The sequence below is a fragment of the Pongo pygmaeus genome, chromosome 7 (assembly GCF_028885625.2).
Source record: "Pongo pygmaeus isolate AG05252 chromosome 7, NHGRI_mPonPyg2-v2.0_pri, whole genome shotgun sequence".
NCBI lineage: Eukaryota > Metazoa > Chordata > Mammalia > Primates > Hominidae > Pongo > Pongo pygmaeus.
The window spans coordinates 7,039,562-7,067,525 of NC_072380.2; the positions used below are offsets into that span (position 1 = coordinate 7,039,562).

A 27,964-nucleotide genomic window follows, 5' to 3' on the forward strand; every position below is an offset into this window, starting at 1 on the left:
ATGCCACCTACACACAGAGGAGGATTTGGAATCTGTTTCTAAAGCAGTGTCCCGAGGACGTGGGGTCTAACCATAAAAACAAATCAAAGCCATTTGGCTGAGCTGGGATGTTGGAGAACACCCAGGTGAGACTGGGTGCTACCTCGGTATCTGTTGCTATGTGGAACAGACATTTTTGGGTTCTCCTGAGTTATGGATGTACACGCGGCATGTGGTTCCCCAGAGGGGACAATCACCTACTTGCTTGGCCAATGAACAGTTTAAGGTTAAACAATTGTCTAGGATCATCTGGGCCAAGAACTGGTTGAAGCGTTAGCCATCAGGGTGGGGGTGGCCTTTCCAGATGGCCACCCAAGAAGGGAAGTGGGAGTCTGGGCATTCACTTTACTGCTGCTGTTGCACAGCCTCTCAGCCCTTGTGGGTCTTCAGAGAAGCATTTAGCAAAAGCTTGAGCGGTGCTTCCTGGGAGGCATAGGAGGTTTCCATCCTTAACTCGTACCCATCGGAGCACAGGCGTATCCCTGAGCCAATGATCATGTCTGGATGCTTTCTGTGAATGCAAGGCTCCAACTCTTCCTGCTGCAGTCTGGGTGTGTGCTGCGGCGTCGTGAGCCCATTTGGATTGAAGCCTGTGCATCCAGAGAACTACCTCCTCATCCTTAAAACACGATCTGTGGTTGTGAGGGCTGCTGGTGTTTCAGCATTGGTGCCATGGGACCCATTCAATATCGAAGAGTTGAGTTGCCCACCTTGGACACAGTTCAGGTTGTATTTGGGGTGCGGCCCCTCTAACAGGGCTTACAGGGAATTTCCCAGTTTTCCAGCCTGAGGTACAAATTCTGACTAGGGCTGTCCTGTTCCAGCAGCCCTCTAGGCTGCCAGGCCTGGGTTTAACAGCTACCCCACAAGCCATTCGTACATAAGATACCAAGCAAGGCCAATCATAGAGAACACTGACATCTTGTCACTCGGGGCTTTCTTCCCAGTGCTTCCATATTGACACTGATTATGGGGTTGGATGGCACCCACTTTTCCTTGGAGCCTTTCTCCCCCATGGCCACGTTTGGTGATGGCACTTCCATGTGGTCTTTGCCTGATGTAGTTGGTGTCTCGAGTTTGAAGTCTTCTTCTCCTCGTTTACTGCCTCTGACTGCACCCTCGGTGGGTTCTGGAGCAATAATCCCTACTTCCTGCCAGGAGAAGTAAGTGGGAAATATTAGCTAACCTTTAAAACCGGTAAAAACGGGAGCTTTTGCCAGAAGCTGCATGTGAAATGGAGAGGTGTGGTCTAGCAAAAGCCTCGTGGTCCTGCTGGGTGCCAGTCGGCCTGGGGCATCAGTCCTCAGAAGATCGTAGTTTACTATCCATCCACAATCCATTGTTCAGTAAATGTTTGATGTTGAGATGGTGGATGTCCTGTGATGGTGTGGGGAGGTCTCATTATTGGAGAACATGTAAATGATGTTATCTGTAAGGGAAAAATGAAGCTAACTCTTCTGTGATGACCAAGGTGGGCACCAAAGTGGGTCTAGCCCAATTGTGATGAGGCGGTGGTGGCCATGGGGTTGAGAATTAAAAAAGTGAGGGCCCTTGGAAGGACCTTGGTGCCTTGGGTGTCCATAGCACATCCAGAGACATTAATAACCGTGACTTTAGGAGGCCACCGTGCTGCTTGAGGAGGCTGGTGGCTTGGGGACGATGGACTAAATGAGACTCCCTTAACCCACCCTCGTGTTGTGATTTCCTGAGGTGGGAGCCTCCATCTGAATCAATGATAGGTGTGGTTCTAAAGGAGAAAGCAAAGAAATGCCACGAAAAGAGAACACCTGTTCCACCCAGGGCATAAGGAGCTCCGGTCCCTGGAAGACTACATGTGCAGAAGCCCATAGCCAGGACAGGTGTGCTTTGTCCAGAGGCTCTGAGAGTTGTGATGGGCGGTAGTGAGGGCCTCCCCATGAAACTCAGAACCCGGGACCCGGGCATGTCCTGGAGAGATCACCTGCTGGGCCAGCTACAGACTGTATCCTGCTGTGTCCCCAATGGATGTGAAGGGCTTCTGAGTGGTGGCATTTGTGGGCCTCAGCAGAATGGAGAAGTAGGGTATAGCTGTCTCCAAAGACACGATGTCCCAGTACATGGAGGGCCTGCTGCAAAGTGGCTAGCACACTAGTGGTGAGGATTTGGTTTTGAACTCCAAGGGGACTTTGTCAGCCCACTGAGGACAAATTGATGCCCAGAATCTTTACAACAGTGCTGGAGGGCCATGAGTGTGTCCTGCAGAAACCTGGGCACTGTCCAGGAAGATGGAGAGCAGGTGCAGCAGCCCTGCCACAGGTGTGTGGCCTGGCCCAGGCGGTGGCTTTACATGCAGCACCCAGAGCGGTTTGGGGAGCTCAGGGAGAACAGACATCCTCCAGCTGGCTCAGAGTCACTGGTTGCTCTTGTCCCTGGAGGGGTGGCCTTCTCTGCCCCAACCCAGTCTTGTGCTCTCCTTCCCTCCCATTCTTGGCTGCAGGACTGGGAATCATCTGCTGGGACGTTGCTCTGTGTCTGCCTCATGGCCATGCTCCCATCCTTGCCTCCTGCATAGACTGGGGTCAGGACTTGGCAGCCCAGAGCCCCAGAAGGGTTTCAGTCTGTGCTGAGGTCACACCTAGGCGTTGTTGCCATCCTTTCTCAGGTGATTCTCAAACTCCAAAACTCAAATGAGAACAGAGAGATTCTTCTCTGTGGTCTTTTTCACTTTTCTCTTTTGGCTGCATCGGAACCTTGGCAGAATTTTGTGGTTTCAACAAAAAAGGTGTTATGTCTACAAATTTTTTACAGTACTTTCACTTCCATGTTGATCCATAGCCCCCAACCCCAGCATGATTTTTTCCACTGATTGCAGCCAGTGTAGACTGAAGCTGTTTTTTCAGACACATGCATTTGAATTTTAGGGAATATTGAAGTGAGTCTAGACTCAATAAAAACCTTGACATCACTAGTCTTGGGTAAACATTCTGAAGCCGTGGGTGGGGTTGTAGGTGTGAGAGGAGAGAAGCTTCCAGGAGCAGCACATATATTCTCACACACGTTTATGGTGTCTGGTGGCCTCAGCAGACACAGTGTGTGTGGATCTTGGGCAGGGCCCTGGGGTGATGGTTTGACCTGGTAGGAAAGGGTAGTCATGGAACACAGCATGCGTGTTAGTGTGGGGCAGAGCAGGGGCTACGTGGAGGTGAGCCCTGAGGAGGACCCTCCACCTCCCAGCTCCTCAGAGTGCATCGCCCTGTCCCTCCCCTCAGCCCTTTGTCCACTGTCCTGCAGGGAGGGTCCTGGTGCTGCCTGTGCCACACAGTCACTCCCAGGCCTGCAGATCCAGCTGGGGCAGGCAGGAGCTCCAAGTCTCTGCCCTTTGTCTGCCTTTCCCAGCTGCCTCTCACAAGCTGTCTGTGTGTCTGGTGTTGACGATTGCGGCAGGTTTATTTTACAATAAACCATAAGGAAAAAACTTCCTTGAACTGTTTTAAAATATGGCCCTAAATCCCTGACTCTTTTCACATAAAAATGGAGATGAAAATGTCTCCTGTTGAATCCAGATTGGGTGACATCTTGACCAGTTGAACACTCCTGACTTAACACCATGCCATTTGTTGGGCTAAGGTCATAAGAAGTTGGTATCTTTCACTTCCTGTGTGTTGGATGGTGCTGCAGCCTGAATGTTTTTGTCCCTCTGAAATTCGTATGTTGGAATCCCTCCCCTGGTGATAGCATGAAAAGGTGGCGCTTTCTGGGAAGTGATATGTTCAGGAGAGTGGAGTCCTCATGATTCACGTTAGTGCCCCTGACAAAGAAGCCCCAGAGAGTTCCTTCATTCATTCCCTCAGGTGAGGAAGCAGTGAAAAGGTGCCATCTATGAACCAAAAAGCTGGTCCTCACCAGACACCAAATCTGTTGGCACCTTGATTTGGACATCTCAGCCTCGAGAACACTGAGAAATGTATTTTTGTTGTTTATAAGTCACTTGGTGTATGATTTTTTTCCCCCAGCATCCCACATATACTAAGAGTGCTGGTGCCTTTGAAGCCCAGATACAATACTTGGAGGAAGTCTAACTAAGCATTGCAAAAAAAGGAACTGAAGCCACTTGCAAGGATGAGCTAGAGAACCCAGAGCAAGCAGCTTTCTAGGAAAAACAAAACTCTGATATGCAGTGTTTGTAAATCTTTCTGGTTCAAATCCTCCTAGCTCTGAGTGGGATAAAAAGTGCCACACCTATCTTTTCTCTCATGAGCTGGCATGACCTGGCCTCAGTGCATCACAGTGTCTCATCCCTCAGTCTGTCAGAGCTCCCACTGAGCCAGCCCAGCACTCCCTGCTACCTGTGCGCAAGCGTCTTGGCCCTGAGGTTTTCAGATCCCAGCAGAACCTCTCCTCTGATGCCCATGGAAGGAGCTATTTCCCAATTGCAAATGTGTGAATGAAGACCTGATCGTGCTGTTTTAATTCCCTAAGTTTTGTGGTGTCTTTTCACACAGCCCTAGATGTACAGAGGGCATTTTCACAGTATTGCTGAGGAATTGGATTGGTACATATTTTGTGTGTGTAAGTCTCAACTTCTCTGAAATATTGATAAAATAGGAATGAATTTTCTCAACTTCTTCCCAAAGTGTCACAAAGAGCCCATTGTGGTGGGGGATGAAACTGTGGAGTCTATGGAGTGACTGAGGAACCCTGTCTCATCCATTCTCAGTTTGAATTTTTCCTGTGTGGAGCAGGGGTAGTGGATCCAGGTGGAGTCTCAGTCTCTCCACTGAGTGACAGACTCAGAGGAGAGCATGGGACTCAGGAGTTGACTGAAACAATGGAGAAAGAAATAGGGGTTTTCTCCCGGAGATCAGCAATGGAGGCTGTGGGGAGATAACCACAATTCATATGGCTGTCTCTTGGGGAGCGAGCGCAAGTTAAAATCAAGAGAAAAATGGGGGTGATAAAAGGTAAAGACAACAAGGTCTCTTATGCTTTGGGTCCTTCAATCAGGGATTTTATGAAGCCAGAATTCTTTCTTAATTATCAGGTGTGGCAGTCAAAATGTTAACTCAGCTTGTTGTGGTTTCTTAAATTTGAATGCAAAACTCAGCTAATATGCCTGAAAATGATATAAAAATATTACCTAGCTCAGAGAATCTGAGTTAAAGATGGTATAGTTCATAAGAACAGGAAATGAGGGTAGATGACAGGTGTTCCTGGTGCAGCCTGGGGAAGAGACTCCCAGGTGATTCCCAGGCACATTTCTGTGGGAGAACACCCTTATCAATGCTGATCGGCAGGGAAGGAGGGACGGCTACTGGAGAGGCTGGAAGAACAGCAGGTGAGTCAGCAACAGGGACCTTCATACTTGATATTCAGAGGTGGAAGAATTCCAGGTGGTGGCAGGACCATGGGGTGGAGGGCTGGAACAAAGGTGGGGGTCACTGTCAGCCAGGAGGTTACAGCATTGAGAGATTGGGTGGGTGACTGAGAGGAAATGTTAGAGTGGGCTCTTTCCCTTAGGTTCTTCATGAGTTGTTTGTTTCTTAGTGAAAAAGGAAAAAATTCCGATATTCATAAAATGGAATGAGTACTTTTCAGATCTCTTTCCTTCTGGTTTTGCTTGAAAGCCGAGTTTAGAAAATCAGAAAAGAAATAGCAAATGAAATCTATTTCATTTATTGTACAAGAAAAACTTCACCAAGACGTCTCAGAAATGTGAAGGAAGCGCTTATTGAAGACTGGTGAAATAGGTGTCAGAACGTTGCAATAGGGAGAACCGTTGGCCTCAACTTCCCTGAAGACAAAGGCAGGAAAGGTGAAACCCTGGGTGAGCTAGGGGAAATGCACTGGAGTTTGGCACCCACTCTGCCCTCCCTGGGATCTGCATGGGCTTCCCCATCCATGCAGTGTCTCAGTGGGGTGCCTGGGCCCCTGAGCTGCCTCAGCACCCTGCAGCAACAAGAAGGCTACCATTTTCCTGGTGAAATGCTTTCCCTCCCTCACCCCTTATCCCCTGTGAAGCTGTATTTTCCAAGCAGAATCAGATTCTCAGCAGCTTTAAGGCAACGCAGGAGAGTGCGTGTTGCAAAGTGCAGTGGAGCATTTGTGCTTGTGTGTTTTCTGGGTGTGAAGACAACATTATGGGTGTGAAATCCAGGTCTTAGTAGACCTGGCTGGAGGGAGCTCTTAATGTGGACGTCCCGGTGTGGGCCGCTGTGCTTTCTGTTCCATGCATCCGGCCTTTGCTAACAACCCATTTCCCTCTTAAAGTTGTTTCAGTGAATCTCCTATAAGCCAATGGCTTAAAAGGCAATTGTGTGACCTGGACACGTTCAATAAAAGTCCAGTTCTTTAGGACAGAGATGATGGTGCTTTCTTCTGAGGAGGAATGATTTTGTGACTGCGTGAAGTTTAAGCTGACACCGATTGTTTGCCCAGCACACGGGAGCTCTTTGAGTGGATCAAGAGAAAATGAGGCAGAGTGAAAAGACAGAGCAGTGGATGGGGAGATTGGTGGTGTGATTTGGGCCTTCATTTCCATGTGAGTCTGAAGCCCAAATGCCTGCTTGAAATTCCTAGAATTTGGAATTTCGTTTTGTTTAAAAACTTAGGATTCTGGTAGGTGCATCCCAAGTGTCTTGAGATCCAAAGACACATCAAATGTGAAAGAGATGTAAAGACAGAAATCTTGCAACAAGGTATTTATTTTGGATGAGAAAAGGAAATGGAGGGCAAGGTACAGGAGAAACACGAATTTCTTTTAACTCTCAAAGTAAATTCTGAGCTTATTTTTCTTGATTCTGCAAGCTCAGCGGCAGCAGATCCGGTGGAGTGTGCCACGAAAGGCGCAGGATCCAAAATGACGTTATAACAAACGGCAAACTCCTCTTCTACAAATGCACCTCAAGCCTCTCGCTGAGTCTGGGGACACAGAGAAAGCATCAGAAATGGATCAGAAGGTCAGCAGTGGGTGGTAAGGGAATCTTGGAGAAGTCGTGCGCTAGCTAATGAGTGATGTTGTCTGCCTTAGGGCCAGTAGCATGAACAACCTCAGTCAATAGGAGTAAATACACAGAGCAGTGCTGGTCACACAGGATTTGAGACTCATTCTCATTTGCTCTGATTTTTGTGCTTCTGCCCCATCACACACACAGCTGAACACACTCTTGGGCTTGGCTCTACTTTTTAGAAACTATCCTACAGATACAGTAAAATATTCTCCTTATAATGAAGTCTACTTGTTTGAATCCAGAAAGAACTAGTCAGACTGTCTCTTCATATCTTAAACCTACTGAATTTCAGAGACATATCTTGACGTCAAGTTTTATTTTTTAATTTTATAGATTTTCTAAAGTGAAAGGATTGTTAAGGAAGTAAAGGCATAAAAGAATGGTTACTCTCCAGGCAGAGCAGCCTCAAGTCCTTAAAGACAGAAAACCTGTTAGATTTATTTGGCTCCCTATTCAATTTATAGATGAGAAAACCAAGGCCCAGAGATGCTAAATGAAGCCCCGAAGTGACATAGAACATTGAGACTCGATTCCAGACTCTGTCTCCCGTCCACCTCTCTAGACCCAGCAGTTCTGCATCCCGGCCTGTCTCACCTGAAAGCGGAAGAGCGGCACTTTCATCCCATGTAAAGGCATGAGCCATTTCCTGATCATCTGCTCCAGGCTGCTCCTGGGCTGCAGTTTCATCAGCTCTTGCCCGGAGTGGCTCCACCTGAGCCTGCAGGGCCACCAGGAGAAGCATGGCAGTGAGGAGGGCGAAGGTCCTCATGGCTGGGGTGACCTGGAGGAGGGAGAGCAGGAGCAGACGAGTCGGGAGAGAGGAGTTAGCCTGGATGTATATGTCTGCAGAGAGAAGACTCAGAGACAAGAAACCTTGAACCTTCTCAGAGAAAGGAGGTGTGCATTTCGTTGGAGATTGTGTGGGATCCCATTGGTCTCAATGTCCCTGTTTTCTTCCTTTGCTCTCCCAGCTTTCACTCTAGTTTGAATCTCTATGTGTAGTGTCTTTGTTGGGTTGGAGAGGATGGTGTCGATGAGGATCCTGGCACGTTTTTCCTGTTTCTCACTTCATTATATATTTACTTTTTACTATTCTACCAAAGGATAACAGCAGGGCTTTTGTTCAATAAGTTCAGGGTGCAAATGTCTCTTTTCCTTCAGATGGCCCCACTACTCTCTACAAGTCTACACTCTGGCAGCAGGCATGAATTCCTATCAAGTGAAGAGTCATTTGTTGCAGGCATCAAGGACGTGACCACTCTCATGAAGGCATGGGGTGAGTAGCCTCCTGTAGAGGCCAGTGTGAAGAGGACAATGACCCTATCAGGCGATAGGTGAAATGAACACAGTGATATTGAGCTAAAAAGTTCATCTACAGCCAAAAATTTGTTTCCAGCTCTATTGAGATATGAATAAGAATTTAAAATGGTATATATATCCTGTATACCACCTTAGGATTTGATGTTCATGTACATGTGTTTTTTTATCATATACTATATGCACAAATCAACTCAAAATGATCAAAGACCCAAACATAGACCTGAAACCATAAAATGACGAGAGGAACATAGGAAGATAATGATTTGACATTGGTGTTGGTAATGATATCTTTTCTATGACACCAAAGACACAGGCAATAAACAGGAAAATAGACAAGTGGGGCTGCACTGACCTCTAAAGCATCTGCACGTCGAAAAGCAAACCAACAAACAAATAATCAACTGAGTGAAAAAGCGACCCAGAAAATGAAAGACAATAATTACAAACCCTAAGTGGTAGAAGGGGTAAATATCTAAATACATAAGGAAGTCAAACAACTCAATAGCAAATAACAACCTGATTGAAAAACAGGCCAAGGAGCAGGATAGGCTTCTCTCCAAATAAAAGGATGTTTTAAGGAGCTATTGTTGTCTCTATTGGATGTGTCAAGTAGGACACGTGTATTTAGAAGGAAATTCCTTGAGTTTCTCTATTAATTGAGCTGGTAGCTATGCTCCCTGCAGCCACCAGAGGTTCAGACAGAAATGCACAGCAGAGGATTCACCCACTAGGTCCCGCTGGGGTGGCCCGGGAGTCAGAGGTGAGACTGGGGGCATAGGTTCAATGTTGAAACCTCAATGTGAAAGTTTAAGTTTTGGGTTAATTACAGATCCTCAAGCTAGGCAGAGTGAAGAGAGAGGGCAGACAGCAGTCCTCTGTCCCGGGTCTCCTGGAGCAAGAGGAGCTGTCCACAAACAGGAGAGGACTTCCCTATTTAAGAGTCATTTGGGATCAGGTGTCCTAATATCCTGGGTTACTGTCCCCTGGGTATATTAAATAACTCTGGTGACAAGGGTAGTTGAGAAATTTGATGGGAAGCTGGGGTTCAGACAGGAGTCCATGGAGGGTCCCCTCATCTGCCTTCGTCAGCCCTGGCCAGGCCCAGGCAGCAACCAACGATGGATGCTCCATGACGCCTAAGACAATGGACAACGAGATGCCTGTACTGGTGGCTGATGCTGAGCTAGCTGCAGCAAGGGAATATTTAAAGCCCCCAGGAGAGCCTGGCCTGCGTATCACAGCATACACTCTGTTAGGGAGACAAATTCATGGTTGACACCCATGCACAGGAGAGGATGAGGAATCTTGCCCTGAACCAGCCTCCCCAGTACCTGAGCTCTAACCGTAACAAGACATGAAAGCCGATTGGTGGGCTGGGATGTTGCAGACCACCTGGTTGAGACTGAATCCCACCTCGCCTTGTGTTACCAGGCAGGGCAGGTTTTGGTGGGTTCGTTAAGGATGTGCACACAGCATGTGGTTCCCTAGAGTGGAAAATTGCCTCATTGCTTGGGCAATGGACAGTTTAAGGCCAAACGAATGTCCAGGACCACTGGGGCCAAGGACTCCTGAGTTAGCTGCTTGACACCTAATGTCTCTTGAAAGTCTCTCAGGGAGGCGGCCAAGGTGGCAGTGAGTTTGGTGTTAGCTTGCATCACCTGGTGCTGTGTGCTCAAATACCTTGCTCTTAAGCCAATTCTGGGCAGGCTTAAGAGTCTCCATGCACATAGCCTGAGTGGGATGATCAGTGGTCGCTTGAAATACGCAGGATGAAATTCCTGTAGTTCCACCTGTGTTATCTGAGGAGAATTCCTAAGAAGACTAGAGCACATTTTAAAATGTACCGCTATCCACCGTCCTCCTCCTTCTCCTAGTGAGGTAGATGGGATAAGGTTTCTGGAGATGAGAAATGAATGCAGTCACTCGAGAGGCAATAAATACCTACGGTGAGGTTGCTGAACCCAGTGTGCAGGCTGGGCAGCCCCTGCCACCATGGGAATGTCGTGCACAGCGCTGGTCCCACAGGCTGGGTGCTCAGGGTCTCCCCTGCAGCTCTGTGTGAAGGCAGCAGGCATTGGCCTGTGGAGGCTGTGGAGGACTAGGGGCAATGGAGTGAGAACTGATGCGTCTCCCTCAACCTTAAGGTAGGAGGTGGCATCTCAAGCCTTGCTAGGGGTGGTCGCTGTGGCAGAGCAGTGGGGTCTCCTGTCCCTCTGAGGAAGCAGTGATTTCCTGATGTGTGGCAGGCCCAGGAACTTCAGCATTGGAGGAAGTGAGCACCAGTCTCATCCCAGCATAAGAAGAAATTTGGGCTATTTGGGGAAACTGAGGCCCTGGTGACAGTTTTAGTTTTCAGGGCATTAGTAGATGCCAGTAGGGTGGCAATGATGAGGTTATAGGGACAAGATACGAAGGGGTGTATGTGAGCTAGAGGAAGATCTCTGGGTTCTGGAAATGTCCCATGTCCTGTGGAAGTGAAACCTGGACCTGCTTCCTGCATACGGAACACACTCCAGTCCATAGGCATTTCCACAGCACTGCATGAGCATTATCACTGGAGAGCTGGTGAGATTTGGGCTTGGTATTCTGTACACAGTTCTCACAAGTCTATAGTTTTCCATAGCCTGTAGGGCAGCTTTACAATCTGACTGAGGCTCTATGGGTTCCTTGCACCATAAAGTAATGGGCTTATTCTGAAAGCAAATGGTGATCTCAGCAAAATTCCACTCTAATGAGGTCATTTTTGGGGTAATCAGCAAAGCATGAGGTCAGGGAAGCAGCAAGGCAAGGGTTTGGGTACTGGACATGAGCCAGCGCTGTGTAGTGGAGATGGCGAGGTCCATATTTGTAGCAGTAAGGAGAGGCTGGTTGGTGGTGATCTCATGGTCAAAGTGATTTTCCTCTACAAGGGACTTAAACAAATAAGTAAGCAAAAAAGAAATGACCCGATTAAAATGTGTGCCAGGGCATGAACAGATACTTCTCAAAAAAAGACATACAAGAAGCCAAGAAACATGCAAAAATGCTCCACATTACTGATCATTAGAGAAATGCAAAATAAAACCTCAAAGGGATACCAGCTCACACTAGTCAGAATGGCTGTTATTGAAAAGTTTAAAAATACTGATATTGGCAAGACTGCAGAGAAAGAGAACGCTTATACACTATTGAGGAGAATGTTAATGAGTTCAGCCATAGTGGAAAGCAGTTTAGAGATTTCGCAAATAACTTAAAATAGAACCACCATTCAACCAAGGAATCTCACTACTGGGTATATATCCAAAGGAAAACAAATTATTCTGCCAAAAAGACTCATGTACTCGTATGTGCATGGCAGCATCATTCTTGATAACAAAGACATGGAGTCAACCTAGATGCCCATCAGTGTTGGACTGGATGAAGAAAATGTGGTACATATACATGATGGGATACTACATTCATAAAAGAGAATGAAATTATGTCGTTTGCAGCGAGTTGGATTCAGTGAGAAGGTGCCGTCTAGGAATCACAAAACTGGTCCTCACCAGACACCAAGTGTGTTGGCACCTTGTTTTGGACTTCTCAGCCTCGAGAACACCAAGAAATATATTTCTGTTGTTTCTAAGTCACTTGGTGTATGGTATATTTTTCCAGCGCTCCACATACATTAAGATTGCTTGTGTCTTTGAAGCCCGGATACCATGCTTGGAGGAAGTCTAAGTGTTGCAAATCCTGCTAGCTATGAGTGGGATACGAAGTGTCACACAAATCTCCTCCTTCATGAACCGGCATGATCTGACCTCAGTGCCTCACAGGATCTCATCCCTCAGCCCTGTCAGAGCTCCCGCTGAGCCAGCACCTCCCGCCACCTGTTCACAAGTGTCTTGGTCCTGAGGTTTTCAGATCCCAGCAGCACCTCTCCTCTGATGCGTGTGGAGAGAGCCACCTCCCAATTGCAAATATGTGAATGAAGACCTGATCATGTTGTTTTAATCCATTAAGTCTTGAGATGTCTTTTCTTACAGCCCTAGAGGAACAGAGGGCAATTTTCACAGTATTGGTGACAAATTGGACTTGTACTTTTTGTGTGTGTGTAAATCTCAGCTTCTCTAAAATATTGATGAAACAGGACAGAACTTTCTCAATTTATTCCCAAAGTATCACAAAGAGCCCGTTGTGTTGGGGGCATGGAATTGTGGACTCTTTGGAGTGACTGAGGAACCCCGTCTCACCCATTCTTAGTTTGAATTTTCCCTGTGGGGAGCTGGGGTAGTGTGGGATCCAGGTGGAGTCTCAACCTGTCCCCTCGGTGACAGACTCAGAAGAGGGCATGGAACTCCAGAGTTGGCTAAAACAATGGAGAGAGAAGTAGGGGTTTTCTCCCGGAGATCAGCTATGGAGGCTGGGGGAAGATGATCACTATTCATATGGCTGTCATCTGGCGAGAGACCCCAAGTTAAGACCAAGAGAAAAAAGCAGGAAGAAAAAAGGTAAAGACAACAAGGTAACTCATGCTTAGAGTCCTTGGATCAAGCATTTCAGGAAGGCAGAATTATTCTTTCTTTTCTTTTCTTTCTTTCTTTTTTTTTTTTTTTTTTTTAGGTAGAGTGTGGCTCTGTCACCCAGGCTGGAGTGCAATGGCGTGATCTCATCTCACTGCAGCTTCCACCTCCCAGGTTGAAGTGATTCTCCTGCCTCAGCCTCCTGAGTAGCTGAGATTATAGGCACACACCACCACACCCGTCTAATTTTTCTCTTTTCAGTAGAGACAGTTTTCACCATGTTGCGCTGTCTGGTCTTGAACTCCTGACCTCATGATCTGCCCTCCTTGGCTTCCCAAAGTGTTTGAATTACAGGTGTGAGCCATCGCGCCTGGGCCAGAATACTTTCTTAATTTTCAGGTGGGGCATTCAATATGTTAACTCAGCTTGTTGTGATTTCTTAAATTTGAATGCAAAATTCTGCTAATATGCCTGAAAAAGATACAACAAAAATTACCCAGATAAGAAAACCTGAGGCAAAATGGTGCAGTGCATAAGAACAGGAAATGAGAGCAGATGACAGGTGTCCTGGGTGCAGCCTGGGGAAGAGAATCCTGGATGATTCCCATGCACAGCCCCGGAGGAGAACAGCCTTATTGATGCTGATCAGCAGGCAAGGAGGGACGGCTATGTGAGAGGCTGGAGGACAATGGGTGTGTCAGGGACAGGAACTTCATAATTGATGTTCAGAGATGGAGGAATTCCAGGTGGTGCAGGAGTTAGGGAGTAGCCATGGGGTGGAGGGCTGGAATGAGGTGGCGGTCCCTGTTATCCAGGAGGACACAGAATTGAGATGTTGGGAGGTTGACTTCTAGGAAATGTTAGAGTGAGCTGTTTCCCTTAGTTTCTTCATGAGTTATTTGTCTTTTAGTGAAAATGGAAAAAATACAGATATTCATAAAATGGAATGAGTTCTTTTCAGATCTCTTTCCTTCTGGTTTTGCTTGTAAGCCGAGTTTAGAAAATCAGAAGAGTAACAGCAAAAGAAACCTATTTCACTTTGTGTACAAGTAAAAATTAACCAAGACCTTTTAAAAATGTGAAGGAAGCACTTATTGAAGACTGTTGAAATGGGCATCAGAACGTTGCAATAGGGAGAGCCGTCGGCCTCAACTTTCCTGAAGCCAAAGTGGGAGGGAAGGTTAAGCCCTGGGTGAGCTAGCGGAAATGCACTGGAGGTTGGTAGTGGGAGTCTTGCAGTGTGATTGGGCCGTCTGCATTTGCTAGTTTGTCTTGTTGGAGTTAGGCTTCTACCTTCCTACAGAGACAGGGCTGCTGTCCCCTTGAGTAATTACATTTAAAGGGATGAGGGATCTGACTTATTCCTTATTTCCTTGTCCTGCTGTATGAATGGCTCATTTCAGGTAGAAAAGGTCTTGCATGTCCTTACTAATCCTAGAGTGTACACATATCCCAGTAAACAGTGTTGTGCTTCACTCGAGGCTGAGCAAGTTGCCCTGGTTGTTTGGAGACCCTCACACCTCTCCCTGAATTCTCCATCCCTAGAGTTTGCAGCAGTCATCGCCCACCCTAGACTGCAGTAGCAGAAGCCACATGTGGTGCTCCCAGTGTGCCTTTATCCACATAGAGGAGCAGGGAGGCTCCGTCCTCATCTGGCCCTTTCCCTTGGATTGATGGATGCTTCTCAGCACATCAGCCTGAATTCTACTGCATCCTTCTCTCTGGCAACATCCATTCCTCTAAATTCAGTGGAGGTCGTCCCTCATCCTGCATAGCTCTTGCCCTCATACCATTCTGTCCACCAAACATTTCACTCTACCTCTTCTTTTAATCATTCCATGTTTTAAACATATTGATGTTGTACTTGAAGATTCACATGAAATCTTTTTGCCACCTTTAGCCGGAATGGCCTGCTTCTTCTAAGGTCCTAAAGCTTCATGACGCCAAATTGTACCCATGATATTTTTTCATCTTTCAGCCTTGAATACTTTTATTTATTTTGTTTTTTAAAGGTATGCTGTCATAGGGTCTAGAAAATGAACTGCTGTACCTCTGTTGAATTTAGCTTTTTCCTATGGAATTTAGTAATAACAATTAATAAATAATTTTATATTGTTATACGCTATTAGATGTAATTAGTTAATGTAATCAGACTAATTTATTAACCCTCTACTTTATGTTGCAGTCATCCATGCACTCTGGTACGGCAATAAGCAAAACATGCAGCTTCCCTTCTAGAGTAAGGAGGCAAATGTTACATGTAGTAAGTGAAGTGTACAGGGAGTGAGATGGTTGCAATTCTACAGTTAGGAATGAGGAAAATCCAGAGAATGGAAGTCACCAGGGGGAAATTGTTGCAATTTAAAATTGAGACATCAGAAAAGACCTCAGTGACCAAGTGAAGTTTTAGCTGAGACCTCAGATGCTTTGGAGAAAGTCAAAGTCAGGTGGACCTCTGGCAGATGCCCCAAGATGTAGCCATCTTGATCCAGTTCATAGTTCAGAATACTATGGAAAGTTAATTCAGGGACCACATGATTCCAAGTCCGTGGCAGTCACAGGAAGCCAAAGAAGGCTCCTGGGCTTCACACCGTGATTCCCAATTTGTGTCCTTCACCATCTAAACAAGAAGAAGTCTGGGATCATTACCCACTCTGTCCTCGCGGGGTTCTGCGTGGGCTTCCCCATCTATGCAGTGTCTCATTGGGTACCTGGACCCCTGAACTGCCTCAGCACCCTGCAGCAACAAGAAGGCTACCATGTTCCTGGTGAAATGCTTTCCCTCCCTCATCCCTTATCCCCTCTGAAGCTGTATTTTCCAGGCAGAATCAGGTTCTCAGCAGCTTTAGGGCAACACAAGAGAGTGCGCACTGTAAAGTGCAGTGGAGCATTTGTCTGTGTGCATTTTCTGGGTGTGAAGACAACTTTATGAGTGTGAAATCCAGGTCTTAGTAGACGTGCCTGGAGGGTGCTTTTGATGAAGACATGCCAGTGTGAGCTGCTGTGCTCTCTGTTCCATGCAACCCGCCTTTGCTAACAACCCATTTCCCTCTTAATGAAAGTTTTTTCAGTGGATCTCATGTAACCCTATGTCTTAAATGGAAAATGTACAATCTGACATTGTTCAATGAAACTCCAATTCTTTAGCACAGAGGATGGTTTTTTTTCCGAGAGAAGTAATGATTTTGTGACTGCATGAAATTGAAGCTGACACCGATTGTATGCCCAGCACACGGGAGCTCTTTGAGAGCGGATCCAGAGAAAATGAGGCAGGGTAAAAAGGCAGAGCAGTGGATGTGGAAATCGGTGCTGTCATATGGGCCTTCTTTTCAATTTGGGTCTGAAGCCCAAACTCTTGCTTGAAATTCCTAGAATGTGGAATTTTATATTGTTCAAAAATTTGATTTTGCTTTTTGGTACGTGTATCCCAAGTATCTTGACACAGACACATATCACACATTAAAGAGGTGTAAACACAGAAATCTTGTTACAAGGCATTTATTTGGGATGAGGAAAGGAAATTGAGCAGAAGGTACAGGAGTAATAGCAATTCCCTTTAGCTCTCAAAGCAAATTTTGAGCTCATTTTTCTTTTTTCTGCAAACTCAGCAGCAGAATGCCCAGACTCTTCCCTGGTAGAAGCAGGTCCCATAGCGACGTTCTCCTGCAAGGCACGATGGTATTCTGCAAGCGCAGGCCATGTTTTTCCTTGAGCCTGGGACAGGGAGAGCATCAGAAATTGAGTATAGGGTTAGCAATGGGTAAGAAAAAGAATCTTGGGGAAGTCACATGCTAGCTGACAGGTGATGCTGGCTGCATTGCAGCCAGTAGCATGAACAACCTCAGTCAATAGGAATAAATACGCAGAGCAGTGCTGGTCACACAGAATTTGAGACTCATTCTCCTTTGCTCTCATTTTTGCATTCCTGCCCCATCAAACACACATCTGAACATACCCTCAGGCTTGGCTCCAGTTTTTAAAGGCTCGTCTATAGATAGAGTAAAATGTTCTCTTTATAATTAAGTCTACTTGTTTAGATCCAGAAATAACTAGTCTGTCTCTTCATATCTTAAACTTAGTGAATTTCACAGATGTTTCTTGGAATCAAGTCTTTGGAGAAATAAAATTTCTCAGGTTTATTTGGCTCTCTGTTCAATTTATAGTTGAGAAAATCAAGGCCCAGAGATGCTAAGTGAAGCCACCTCAGTGACATAGACTGCTGAGACCCAACTCTGGAACCTGTCTCCCGTCCTTCCCTCTAGACTCAGCAGCTCTGCATGCCTGCCTCTCTCACCTGAATCCTTTGGAGCCAAGCTTTCGTCCCATGCAAGGGAAACAACCACTTCTGGGTTGTCTGCTGGAATCTGCTCCTGGGCTGCAGCAAACTCGTCACCTCTTGCCTGGAGTGGCTCAGCCTGGGCCTGCAGGGCCACCAGGAGAATGGCAGCAAGGATGGCGAGGGTCCTCATGGCTGGGGTCACCTGGAGGAGGGAGAGCAGGAGCGGATGTGTGGGGAGGGAGGAGCCAGCCTGGATTTATAGCTCTACTAGGAGAAGGCTCAGAGACAAGAAACCTTCTTCACCCTCAGTGAGAGGAGGTGTGCATTTTATAAGAGAGGCCCATTGGTCTCAAGGTTGCTCGAATGCTCCTGTTCTCCCAGTTTCATGCTGGTATAAACCTGTACATTTAATGTCTGTGCTAGGTTGGAGCTGGTAATGACAAGAAAGACCCTGCTATGTTACTCCTACGTTCACCTGCTTAAATATTATTATTTACTTTTTAACATTCCAAAAAGAATAGAAATTGCACTTTCATTCGACAGGCTCAAGGAACAAATGCTTCTTAGTTTCTGAAGATGGGTCCTGCTGCTCTCTGGAGGTCTAGATTCTGGTGTCCTATATGAGTTCCAATGGAATAGAGAGTAATTCACTTCAGGATCCAGGTGATTTACCATCCTCATGAAGAGGTTTTTGAGGTTATGGGGTGAGTAGTCTCCTGTAGGAATCAGGGTGCAGAGGACAATGATTTTATCAGGCTAAAGGTGAAATAAGCTCAGTGACATAGAGTTGTTTAGGTAAAAAAAAAAAAAAGTTTATTATTTCCAGCTCTATTTAGACTTGAGTAACAATTAACAATTGTATATTTATAGTGTACACTACCTCATGATTTTATATATGTATGTATTTAAATCTTTATCTCACACCATGTAGAAACATTAACTCAGAATGAATTGACCTAAATGTAACACCTGAAACCATAAACTACTAGAAGTGTATATAAGGATAAAGCTTTTGACATTGATGTAGGTAATGATTTCTTGGCTATGACACCAAAGGCACAGGCAATAAAAGGGAAAACAGACAAGTGTGGCTGCATTTAACGCTAAAGCATCTGCACAGCAAAGGAAACAATGAGAGAAAATATTTGCAAATCCTACATGGCAGAAGGGGCAAATATCTGAATACATAAGGAATTTGAACAACTCAATAGCAAAAATCAACCAACCTGATTGAAAAACAGACCAAGGACCTAAATAGGTTTCTCTCATAAGAATGTTCCAAAGACCTGCGATTGTCTATATTGGACATGTCAACTAGGACTCGTGTGTTTAGAAGGAAACTGCTTGAGTTTCTCTATTAATTTAGCTGGAAGCCATTGTCCCCAGCAGCCACCAGAGGTCCAGACAGACGTTCCCAGCAGGGATTCACCCGCTGGGTCCCTCTGGGGTGGCCCCACAGTCAGAGATCAGGTTGGAGGCATAGCTTCAATGACGAAAACTCAGTGTAAAGTTTAAGTTTTGTATTACTTACAGATCCTTTATCTGGGCAGGGCGACCAGACAGGGCAGACAGCAGTCCTCTGTCCCAGGTCTTCTATAGCAAGGAGCAGCCGTGCACAAGTGGACTTCCCCTATTTAAAGGTCTTTTGGGATGTGGTGTCCTAATTTCCGGGGTTACTTTCTGTTGGGTCCATTAAATAATTGTGGTGGCAAGGACAGTTGAGAAATTTGGTGGGAAGGTGAGGTTAAAGTAGAACTCCACCGAGGAACCCCTCATCTACCTTGGTCAGCCAAGGCCAAGCCCAGGCAGCAACCACCTATGGATTCTCAATGGCTCCTAACACAGTTGACCCTGTGATGCATTGGCTGTGGCTGAGGTGAACTACCTGCATCAAGGGAATATTTAAAACCTCTGGGACAGCCTGGCTGCATATCGTAGTATACACCCTGCAAAGAGACTAGGATAGGAATGCCACCTACACACAGAGGAGGATTTGGAATCTGTTTCTAAAGCAGTGTCCCGAGGACATGGGGTCTAACCATAAAAACAAATCAAAGCCATTTGGCTGAGCTGGGATGTTGGAGAACACCCAGGTGAGACTGAGTGCTACCTGGGTATCTGTTGCTATGTGGAACAGACATTTTTGGGTTCTCCTGAGTTATGGATGTACACGTGGCATGTGGTTCCCCAGAGGGGAGAATCACCTGCTTGCTTGGCCAATGAACAGTTTAAGGTTAAACAATTGTCTAGGATCATCTGGGCCAAGAACTGGTTGAAGCGTTAGCCATCAGGGTGGAGGTGGCCTTTCCAGATGGCCACCCAAGAAGGGAAGTGGGAGTCTGGGCATTCACTTTACTGCTGCTGTTGCACAGCCTCTCAGCCCTTGTGGGTCTTCAGAGAAGCATTTAGCAAAAGCTTGAGCGGTGCTTCCTGGGAGGCATAGGAGGTTTCCATCCTTAACTCGTACCCTTCGGAGCACAGGCATATCCCTGAGCCAATGATCATGTCTGGATGCTTTCTGTGAATGCAAGGCTCCAACTCTTCCTGCTGCAGTCTGGGTGTGTGCTGCGGCGTCATGAGCCCATTTGGATTGAAGCCTGTGCATCCAGAGAACTACCTCCTCATCCTTAAAACACGATCTGTGGTTGTGAGGGCTGCTGGTGTTTCAGCATTCGTGCCATGGGACCCATTCAATATCGAAGAGTTGAGTTGCCCACCTTGGACACAGTTCAGGTTGTATTTGGGGTGCGGCCCCTCTAACAGGGCTTATAGGGAATTTCCCAGTTTTCCAGCCTGGGGTACAAATTCTGACTAGGGTTGTCCTGTTCCAGCAGCCCTCTAGGCTGCCAGGCCTGGGTTTAACAGCTACCCCACAAGCCATTCTTACATAAGATACCAAGCAAGGCCAATCATAGAGAACACTGACATCTTGTCACTCGGGGCTTTCTTCCCAGTGCTTCCATATTGACACTGATTATGGGGTTGGCTGGCACCCACTTTTCCTTGGAGCCTTTCTCCCCCATGGCAACGTTTGGTGATGGCACTTCCGTGTGGTCTTTCCCTGATGTAGTTGGTGTCTCGAGTTTGAAGTCTTCTTCTCCTCGTTTACTGCCTCTGACTGCACCCTCGGTGGGTTCTGGAGCAATAATCCCTACTTCCCGCCAGGAAGAGTAAGTGGGAAACGTTAGATAACCTTTAAAACCGGTAAAAACGGGAGCTTTTTCCAGAAGCTGCATGTGAAATGGAGAGGTGTGGTCTAGCAAAAGCCTCGTGGTCCTGCTGGGTGCCAGTGGGCCTGGGGCGTCAGTCCTCAGAAGATCGTAGTTTACTATCCATCCACGATCCATTGTTCAGTAAATGTTTGATGTTGAGATGGTGGATGTCCTGTGATGGTGTGGGGAGGTCTCATTATTGCAGAACATGTAAATGATGTTATCTGTAAGGGAAAAATGAAGCTAACTCTTCTGTGATGACCAAGGTGGGCACCAAAGTGGGTCTAGCCCAATTGTGATGAGGTGGTGGTGGCCATGGGGTTGAGACTTAAAAAAGTGAGGGCCCTTGGAAGGACCTTGGTGCCTTGGGTGTCCATAGCACATCCAGAGACATTAATAACCATGACTTTAGGAGGCCACCGTGCTGCTTGAGGAGGCTGGTGGCTTGGGGACGATGGACTAAATGAGACTCCCTTAACCCACCCTCGTGTTGTGATGTCCTGAGGTGGGAGCCTCCATCTGAATCAATGATAGGTGTGGTTCTAAAGGAGAAAGCAAAGAAACGCCACGAAAAGAGAACACCTGTTCCACCCAGCACATAAGGAGCTCCGGTCCCTGGAAGACTACATGTGCAGAAGCCCATATCCAGGACAGGTGTGCTTTGTCCAGAGGCTCTGAGAGTTGTGATGGGCGGTAGTGAGGGCCTCCCCATGAAACACAGAACCCGGGACCCGGGCATGTCCTGGAGAGATCACCTGCTGGGCCAGCTACAGACTGTATCCTGCTGTGTCCCGAGTGGATGTGAAGGGCTTCTGGGTGATGGCATTTGTGGGCCTCAGCAGAATGGACAAGTGGGGTATAGCTGTCTCCAAAGACACGATGTCCCAGTACATGGAGGGCCTGCTGCAAAGTGGCTAGCACACTAGTGGTGAGGATTTGGTTTTGAACTGTAAAGGGACTTTGTCAGCCCACTGAGGACAAATTGATGCCCAGAATCTTTACAACAGTGTTGGAGGGGCCATGGGTGCGTCCTGCAGAAACCTGGCCACTGTCCAGGAAGAGGGAGAGTGGGTGTAGCGGCCCTGCCACAGGTGTGTGGCCTGGCCCAGGCGGTGGCTTTACATGCAGCACCCAGAGCAATTTGGGGAGCTCAGGGAGAACAGAGACCCTCCAGCTGGCTCAGAGTCACTGGTGGCTCTTGTCCCTGGAGAGGTGGCCTTCTCTGCCCCAACCCAGTCTTGTGCTCTCCTTCCCTCCCATTCTTGGCTGCAGGACTGGGAATCATCTGCTGGGACGTTGCTCTGTGTCTGCCTCATGGCCATGCTCCCATCCTTGCCTCCTCCATAGACTGCGGTCAGGACTTGGCAGCCCAGAGCCCCAGAAGGGTCTCAGTCTGTGCTGAGGTCACACCTAGGCATTGTCGCCATCCTTTCCCAGGTGATTCTCAAACTCCAAAACTCAAATGAGAACAGAGAGATTCTTCTCTGTGGTCTTTTTCACTTTTCTCTTTTGGCTGCACCAGAAACTTGGCAGAATTTTGTGGTTTAAACAAAAAAGGTGTTATGTCTACAAATTTTTTACAGTACTTTCACTTCCATGTTGATCCATAGCCCCCAACCCCAGGATGATATTTTCCACTGATTGCGGCCAGTGTAGACAATCAGTGTCCACACTGTAGACACTGTATGTAGATGCAGCTGAAGCTGTTTTTTCAGACACATGTATTTGAATTTTAGGGAATATTGAAGTGAGTCTAGACTCAATGAAAACCTTGACATCACTAGTCTGGGGTAAACATTCTGAAGCCGTGGGTGGGGTTGTAGGTGTGAGAGGAGAGAAGCTTCCAGGAGCAGCACGTATATTCTCACACACGTTTATGGTGTCTGGTGGCCTCAGCAGACACAGTGTGTGTGGATCTTGGGCAGGGCCCTGGGGTGATGGTTTGACCTGGTAGGAAAGGGTAGTCATGGAACACAGCATGCGTGTTAGTGTGGGGCAGAGCAGGGGCTATATGGAGGTGAACTCTGAGGAGGACCCTCCACCTCCCAGCTCCTCAGAGTGCATCGCCCTGTCCCTCCCCTCAGCCCTTTGTCCACTGTCCTGCAGGGAGGGTCCTGGTGCTGCCTGTGCCACACAGTCACTCCCAGGCCTGCAGATCCAGCTGGGGCAGGCAGGAGCTCCAAGTCCCTGCCCTTTGTCTGCCTTTCCCAGCTGCCTCTCACAAGCTGTCTGTGTGTTTGGTGTTGACGATTGCGGCAGGTTTATTTTACAATAAACCATAAGGAAATAACTTCCTTGAACTGTTTTAAAATATGGCCCTAAATCCCTGACTCTTTTCACATAAAAATGGAGGTGAAAATATCTCCTGTTGAATCCAGATTGGGTGACATCTTGACCAGTTGAACACACCTGACTTAACACCATGCCATTTGTTGGGCTAAGGTCATAAGAAGTTGGTATCTTTCACTTCCTGTGTGTTGGATGGTGCTGCAGCCTGAAAGTTTTTGTCCCTGTGAAATTCATATGTTGGAATCCCTCCCCTGGTGATAGCATGAAAAGGTGGGGCTTTCTGGGAAGTGATATGTTCAGGAGAGTGGAGTCCTCATGAGTCACGTTAGTGCCCCTGACAAAGAAGCCCCAGAGAGTTCCTTCATTCATTCCCTCAGGTGAGGAAGCAGTGAAAAGGTGCCATCTATGAACCAAAAAGCTGGTCCTCACCAGACACCAAATCTGTTGGCACCTTGATTTGGACATCTCAGCCTCGAGAACACTGAGAAATGTATTTTAGTTGTTTATAAGTCACTTGGTGTATGATTTTTTCCCCCAGCATCCCACATATACTAAGAGTGCTGGTGCCTTTGAAGCCCAGATACAATACTTGGAGGAAGTCTAACTAAGCATTGCAAAAAAAGGAACTGAACCCACCTGCAGGGATGAGCTAGAGAACCCAGAGCAAGCAGCTTTCTAGGAAAAACAAAACTCTGATATGTAGTGTTTGTAAATCTTTCTGGTTCAAATCCTCCTAACTCTGAGTGGGATAAAAAGTGTCACACCTATCTTTTCTCTCATGAGCAGGCATGACCTGGCCTCAGTGCATCACAATGTCTCATCCCTCAGCCTGTCAGAGCTCCCACTGAGCCAGCCCAGCACTCCCTGCTTCCTGTGCGCAAGCGTCTTGGCCCTGAGGTTTTCAGATCCCAGCAGAACCTCTCCTCTGATGCCCATGGAAGGAGCTATTTCCCAATTGCAAATGTGTGAATGAAGACCTGATCGTGCTGTTTTAATTCCCTAAGTTTTGTGGTGTCTTTTCACACAGCCCTAGATGTACAGAGGGCATTTTCACAGTATTGCTGAGGAATTGGATTGGTACATATTTTGTGTGTGTAAGTCTCAACTTCGCTGAAATATTGATAAAATAGGAATGAATTTTCTCAACTTCTTCCCAAAGTGTCACAAAGAGCCCATTGTGGTGGGGGATGAAACTGTGGAGTCTATGGAGTGACTGAGGAACCCTGTCTCATCCATTCTCAGTTTGAATTTTTCCTGTGTGGAGCAGGGGTAGTGGATCCAGGTGGAGTCTCAGTCTCTCCACTGAGTGACAGACTCAGAGGAGAGCATGGGACTCAGGAGTTGACTGAAACAATGGAGAAAGAAATAGGGGTTTTCTCCCGGAGATCAGCAATGGAGGCTGTGGGGAGATAACCACAATTCATATGGCTGTCTCTTGGGGAGCGAGCGCAAGTTAAAATCAAGAGAAAAATGGGGGTGATAAAAGGTAAAGACAACAAGGTCTCTTATGCTTTGGGTCCTTCAATCAGGGATTTTATGAAGCCAGAATTCTTTCTTAATTATCAGGTGTGGCAGTCAAAATGTTAACTCAGCTTGTTGTGGTTTCTTAAATTTGAATGCAAAACTCAGCTAATATGCCTGAAAATGATATAAAAATATTACCTAGCTCAGAGAATCTGAGTTAAAGATGGTACAGTTCATAAGAACAGGAAATGAGGGTAGATGACAGGTGTTCCTGGTGCAGCCTGGGGAAGAGACTCCCAGGTGATTCCCAGGCACATTTCTGTTGGAGAACAGCCTTATCAATGCTGATCGGCAGGGAAGGAGGGACGGCTACTGGAGAGGCTGGAAGAACAGCAGGTGAGTCAGCGACAGGGACCTTCATACTTGATATTCAGAGGTGGAAGAATTCCAGGTGGTGGCAGGACCATGGGGTGGAGGGCTGGAACAAAGGTGGGGGTCACTGTCAGCCAGGAGGTTACAGCATTGAGAGATTGGGTGGGTGACTGAGAGGAAATGTTAGAGTGGGCTCTTTCCCTTAGGTTCTTCATGAGTTGTTTGTTTCTTAGTGAAAAAGGAAAAAATTCAGATATTCATAAAATGGAATGAGTACTTTTCAGATCTCTTTCCTTCTGGTTTTGCTTGAAAGCCGAGTTTAGAAAATCAGAAAAGAAATAGCAAAAGAAACCTATTTCATTTATTATACAAGAAAAACTTCACCAAGACGTCTCAGAAATGTGAAGGAAGCGCTTATTGAAGACTGGTGAAATAGGAGTCAGATAGTTGCAATAGGGAGGTCGGTTGGCCTCAACATCCCTGAAGACGAAGGCAGGAAAGGTGAAACCCTGGGTGAGCTAGGGGAAATGCAATGGAGTTTGGCACCCACTCTGCCCTCCCTGGGATCTGCATGGGCTTCCCCATCCATGCAGTGTCTCAGTGGGGTGCCTGGGCCCCTGAGCTGCCTCAGCACCCTGCAGCAACAAGAAGGCTACCATTTTCCTGGTGAAATGTTTTCCCTCCCTCACCCCTTATCCCCTGTGAAGCTGTATTTTCCAAGCAGAATCAGATTCTCAGCGGCTTTAAGGCAACGCAGGAGAGTGCGTGTTGCAAAGTGCAGTGGAGCATTTGTGCTTGTGTGTTTTCTGGGTGTGAAGACAACATTATGGGTGTGAAATCAAGGTCTTAGTAGACCTGGCTGGAGGGAGCTCTTAATGTGGACGTCCCGGTGTGGGCCGCTGTGCTTTCTGTTCCATGCATCCGGCCTTTGCTAACAACTCATTTCCCTCTTAAAGTTATTTCAGTGAATCTCCTATAACCCAATGGCTTAAAAGGCAATTGTGTGACCTGGACACGTTCAATAAAAGTCCAGTTCTTTAGGACAGAGATGATGATGCTTTCTTCTGAGGAGGAATGATTTTGTGACTGCGTGAAGTTTAAGCTGACACCGATTGTTTGCCCAGCACACGGGAGCTCTTTGAGTGGATCAAGAGAAAATGAGGCAGAGTGAAAAGACAGAGCAGTGGATGGGGAGATTGGTGGTGTGATTTGGGCCTTCATTTCCATGTGAGTCTGAAGCCCAAATGCCTGCTTGAAATTCCTAGAATTTGGAATTTCATTTTGTTTAAAAACTTAGGATTCTGGTAGGTGCATCCCAAGTGTCTTGAGATCCAAAGACACATCAAATGTGAAAGAGATGTAAAGACAGAAATCTTGCAACAAGGTATTTATTTTGGATGAGAAAAGGAAATGGAGGACAAGGTACAGGAGAAACAAGAATTTCTTTTAACTCTCAAAGTAAATTCTGAGCTTATTTTTCTTGATTCTGCAAGCTCAGTGGCAGCAGATCCGGTGGAGTGTGCGACGAAAGGCGCAGGATCCAAAATGACGTTATAACAAACGGCAAACTCCTCTTCTACAAATGCACCTCAAGCCTCTCGCTGAGTCTGGGGACACAGAGAAAGCATCAGAAATGGATCAGAAGGTCAGCAGTGGGTGGTAAGGGAATCTTGGAGAAGTCGTGCGCTAGCTAATGAGTGATGTTGTCTGCCTTAGGGCCAGTAGCATGAACAACCTCAGTCAATAGGAGTAAATACACAGAGCAGTGCTGGTCACACAGGATTTGAGACTCATTCTCATTTGCTCTGATTTTTGTGCTTCTGCCCCATCACACACACAGCTGAACACACTCTTGGGCTTGGCTCTACTTTTTAGAAACTATCCTACAGATACAGTAAAATATTCTCCTTATAATGAAGTCTACTTGTTTGAATCCAGAAAGAACTAGTCAGACTGTCTCTTCATATCTTAAACCTACTGAATTTCAGAGACATATCTTGACGTCAAGTTTTATTTTTTAATTTTATAGATTTTCTAAAGTGAAAGGATTGTTAAGGAAGTAAAGGCATAAAAGAATGGTTACTCTCCAGGCAGAGCAGCCTCAAGTCCTTAAAGACAGAAAACCTGTTAGATTTATTTGGCTCCCTATTCAATTTATAGATGAGAAAACCAAGGCCCAGAGATGCTAAATGAAGCCCCGAAGTGACATAGAACATTGAGACTCGATTCCAGACTCTGTCTCCCGTCCACCTCTCTAGACCCAGCAGTTCTGCATCCCGGCCTGTCTCACCTGAAAGCGGAAGAGCGGCACTTTCATCCCATGTAAAGGCATGAGCCATTTCCTGATCATCTGCTCCAGGCTGCTCCTGGGCTGCAGTTTCATCAGCTCTTGCCCGGAGTGGCTCCACCTGAGCCTGCAGGGCCACCAGGAGAAGCATGGCAGTGAGGAGGGCGAAGGTCCTCATGGCTGGGGTGACCTGGAGGAGGGAGAGCAGGAGCAGACGAGTCGGGAGAGAGGAGTTAGCCTGGATGTATATGTCTGCAGAGAGAAGACTCAGAGACAAGAAACCTTGAACCTTCTCAGAGAAAGGAGGTGTGCATTTCGTTGGAGATTGTGTGGGATCCCATTGGTCTCAATGTCCCTGTTTTCTTCCTTTGCTCTCCCAGCTTTCACTCTAGTTTGAATCTCTATGTGTAGTGTCTTTGTTGGGTTGGAGAGGATGGTGTCGATGAGGATCCTGGCACGTTTTTCCTGTTTCTCACTTCATTATATATTTACTTTTTACTATTCTACCAAAGGATAACAGCAGGGCTTTTGTTCAATAAGTTCAGGGTGCAAATGTCTCTTTTCCTTCAGATGGCCCCACTACTCTCTACAAGTCTACACTCTGGCAGCAGGCATGAATTCCTATCAAGTGAAGAGTCATTTGTTGCAGGCATCAAGGACGTGACCACTCTCATGAAGGCATGGGGTGAGTAGCCTCCTGTAGAGGCCAGTGTGAAGAGGACAATGACCCTATCAGGCGATAGGTGAAATGAACACAGTGATATTGAGCTAAAAAGTTCATCTACAGCCAAAAATTTGTTTCCAGCTCTATTGAGATATGAATAAGAATTTAAAATGGTATATATATCCTGTATACCACCTTAGGATTTGATGTTCATGTACATGTGTTTTTTTATCATATACTATATGCACAAATCAACTCAAAATGATCAAAGACCCAAACATAGACCTGAAACCATAAAATGACGAGAGGAACATAGGAAGATAATGATTTGACATTGGTGTTGGTAATGATATCTTTTCTATGACACCAAAGACACAGGCAATAAACAGGAAAATAGACAAGTGGGGCTGCACTGACCTCTAAAGCATCTGCACGTCGAAAAGCAAACCAACAAACAAATAATCAACTGAGTGAAAAAGCGACCCAGAAAATGAAAGACAATAATTACAAACCCTAAGTGGTAGAAGGGGTAAATATCTAAATACATAAGGAAGTCAAACAACTCAATAGC

At 46.5% G+C, this 27,964-nt stretch overlaps 2 protein-coding genes across 2 annotated transcripts in view; both read right to left on the reverse strand.

Annotated features, from left to right (window-relative positions):
- LOC129043039 (theta defensin subunit A-like) overlaps positions 1 to 15,587 on the reverse strand; it is a 59,716-nt gene extending 44,129 nt beyond the window's left edge. Inside the window, exons 1-2 of the mRNA XM_054499537.2 lie at positions 15,480 to 15,587; positions 7,620 to 7,806 (exon numbers count right to left, since the gene is read on the reverse strand). Coding sequence (XP_054355512.2) covers positions 7,620 to 7,806; positions 15,480 to 15,587 — 295 coding nt within the window. The remainder of the gene's footprint in view (positions 1 to 7,619; positions 7,807 to 15,479) is intronic.
- Positions 15,588 to 16,308: 721 nt separating this feature from the next.
- On the reverse strand, positions 16,309 to 18,746 carry LOC129042622 (neutrophil defensin 1). Its single transcript, XM_054498844.2, has 3 exons — positions 18,637 to 18,746; positions 17,121 to 17,307; positions 16,309 to 16,540 (listed from the first exon to the last, which is right to left on the reverse strand). Exons 2-3 carry the CDS (start codon positions 17,293 to 17,295, stop codon positions 16,431 to 16,433), a joined length of 285 nt encoding a protein of 94 aa, XP_054354819.1. The 5' UTR covers positions 17,296 to 17,307; positions 18,637 to 18,746; the 3' UTR covers positions 16,309 to 16,430.
- Between the last annotated feature and the right edge of the window lie 9,218 nt (positions 18,747 to 27,964).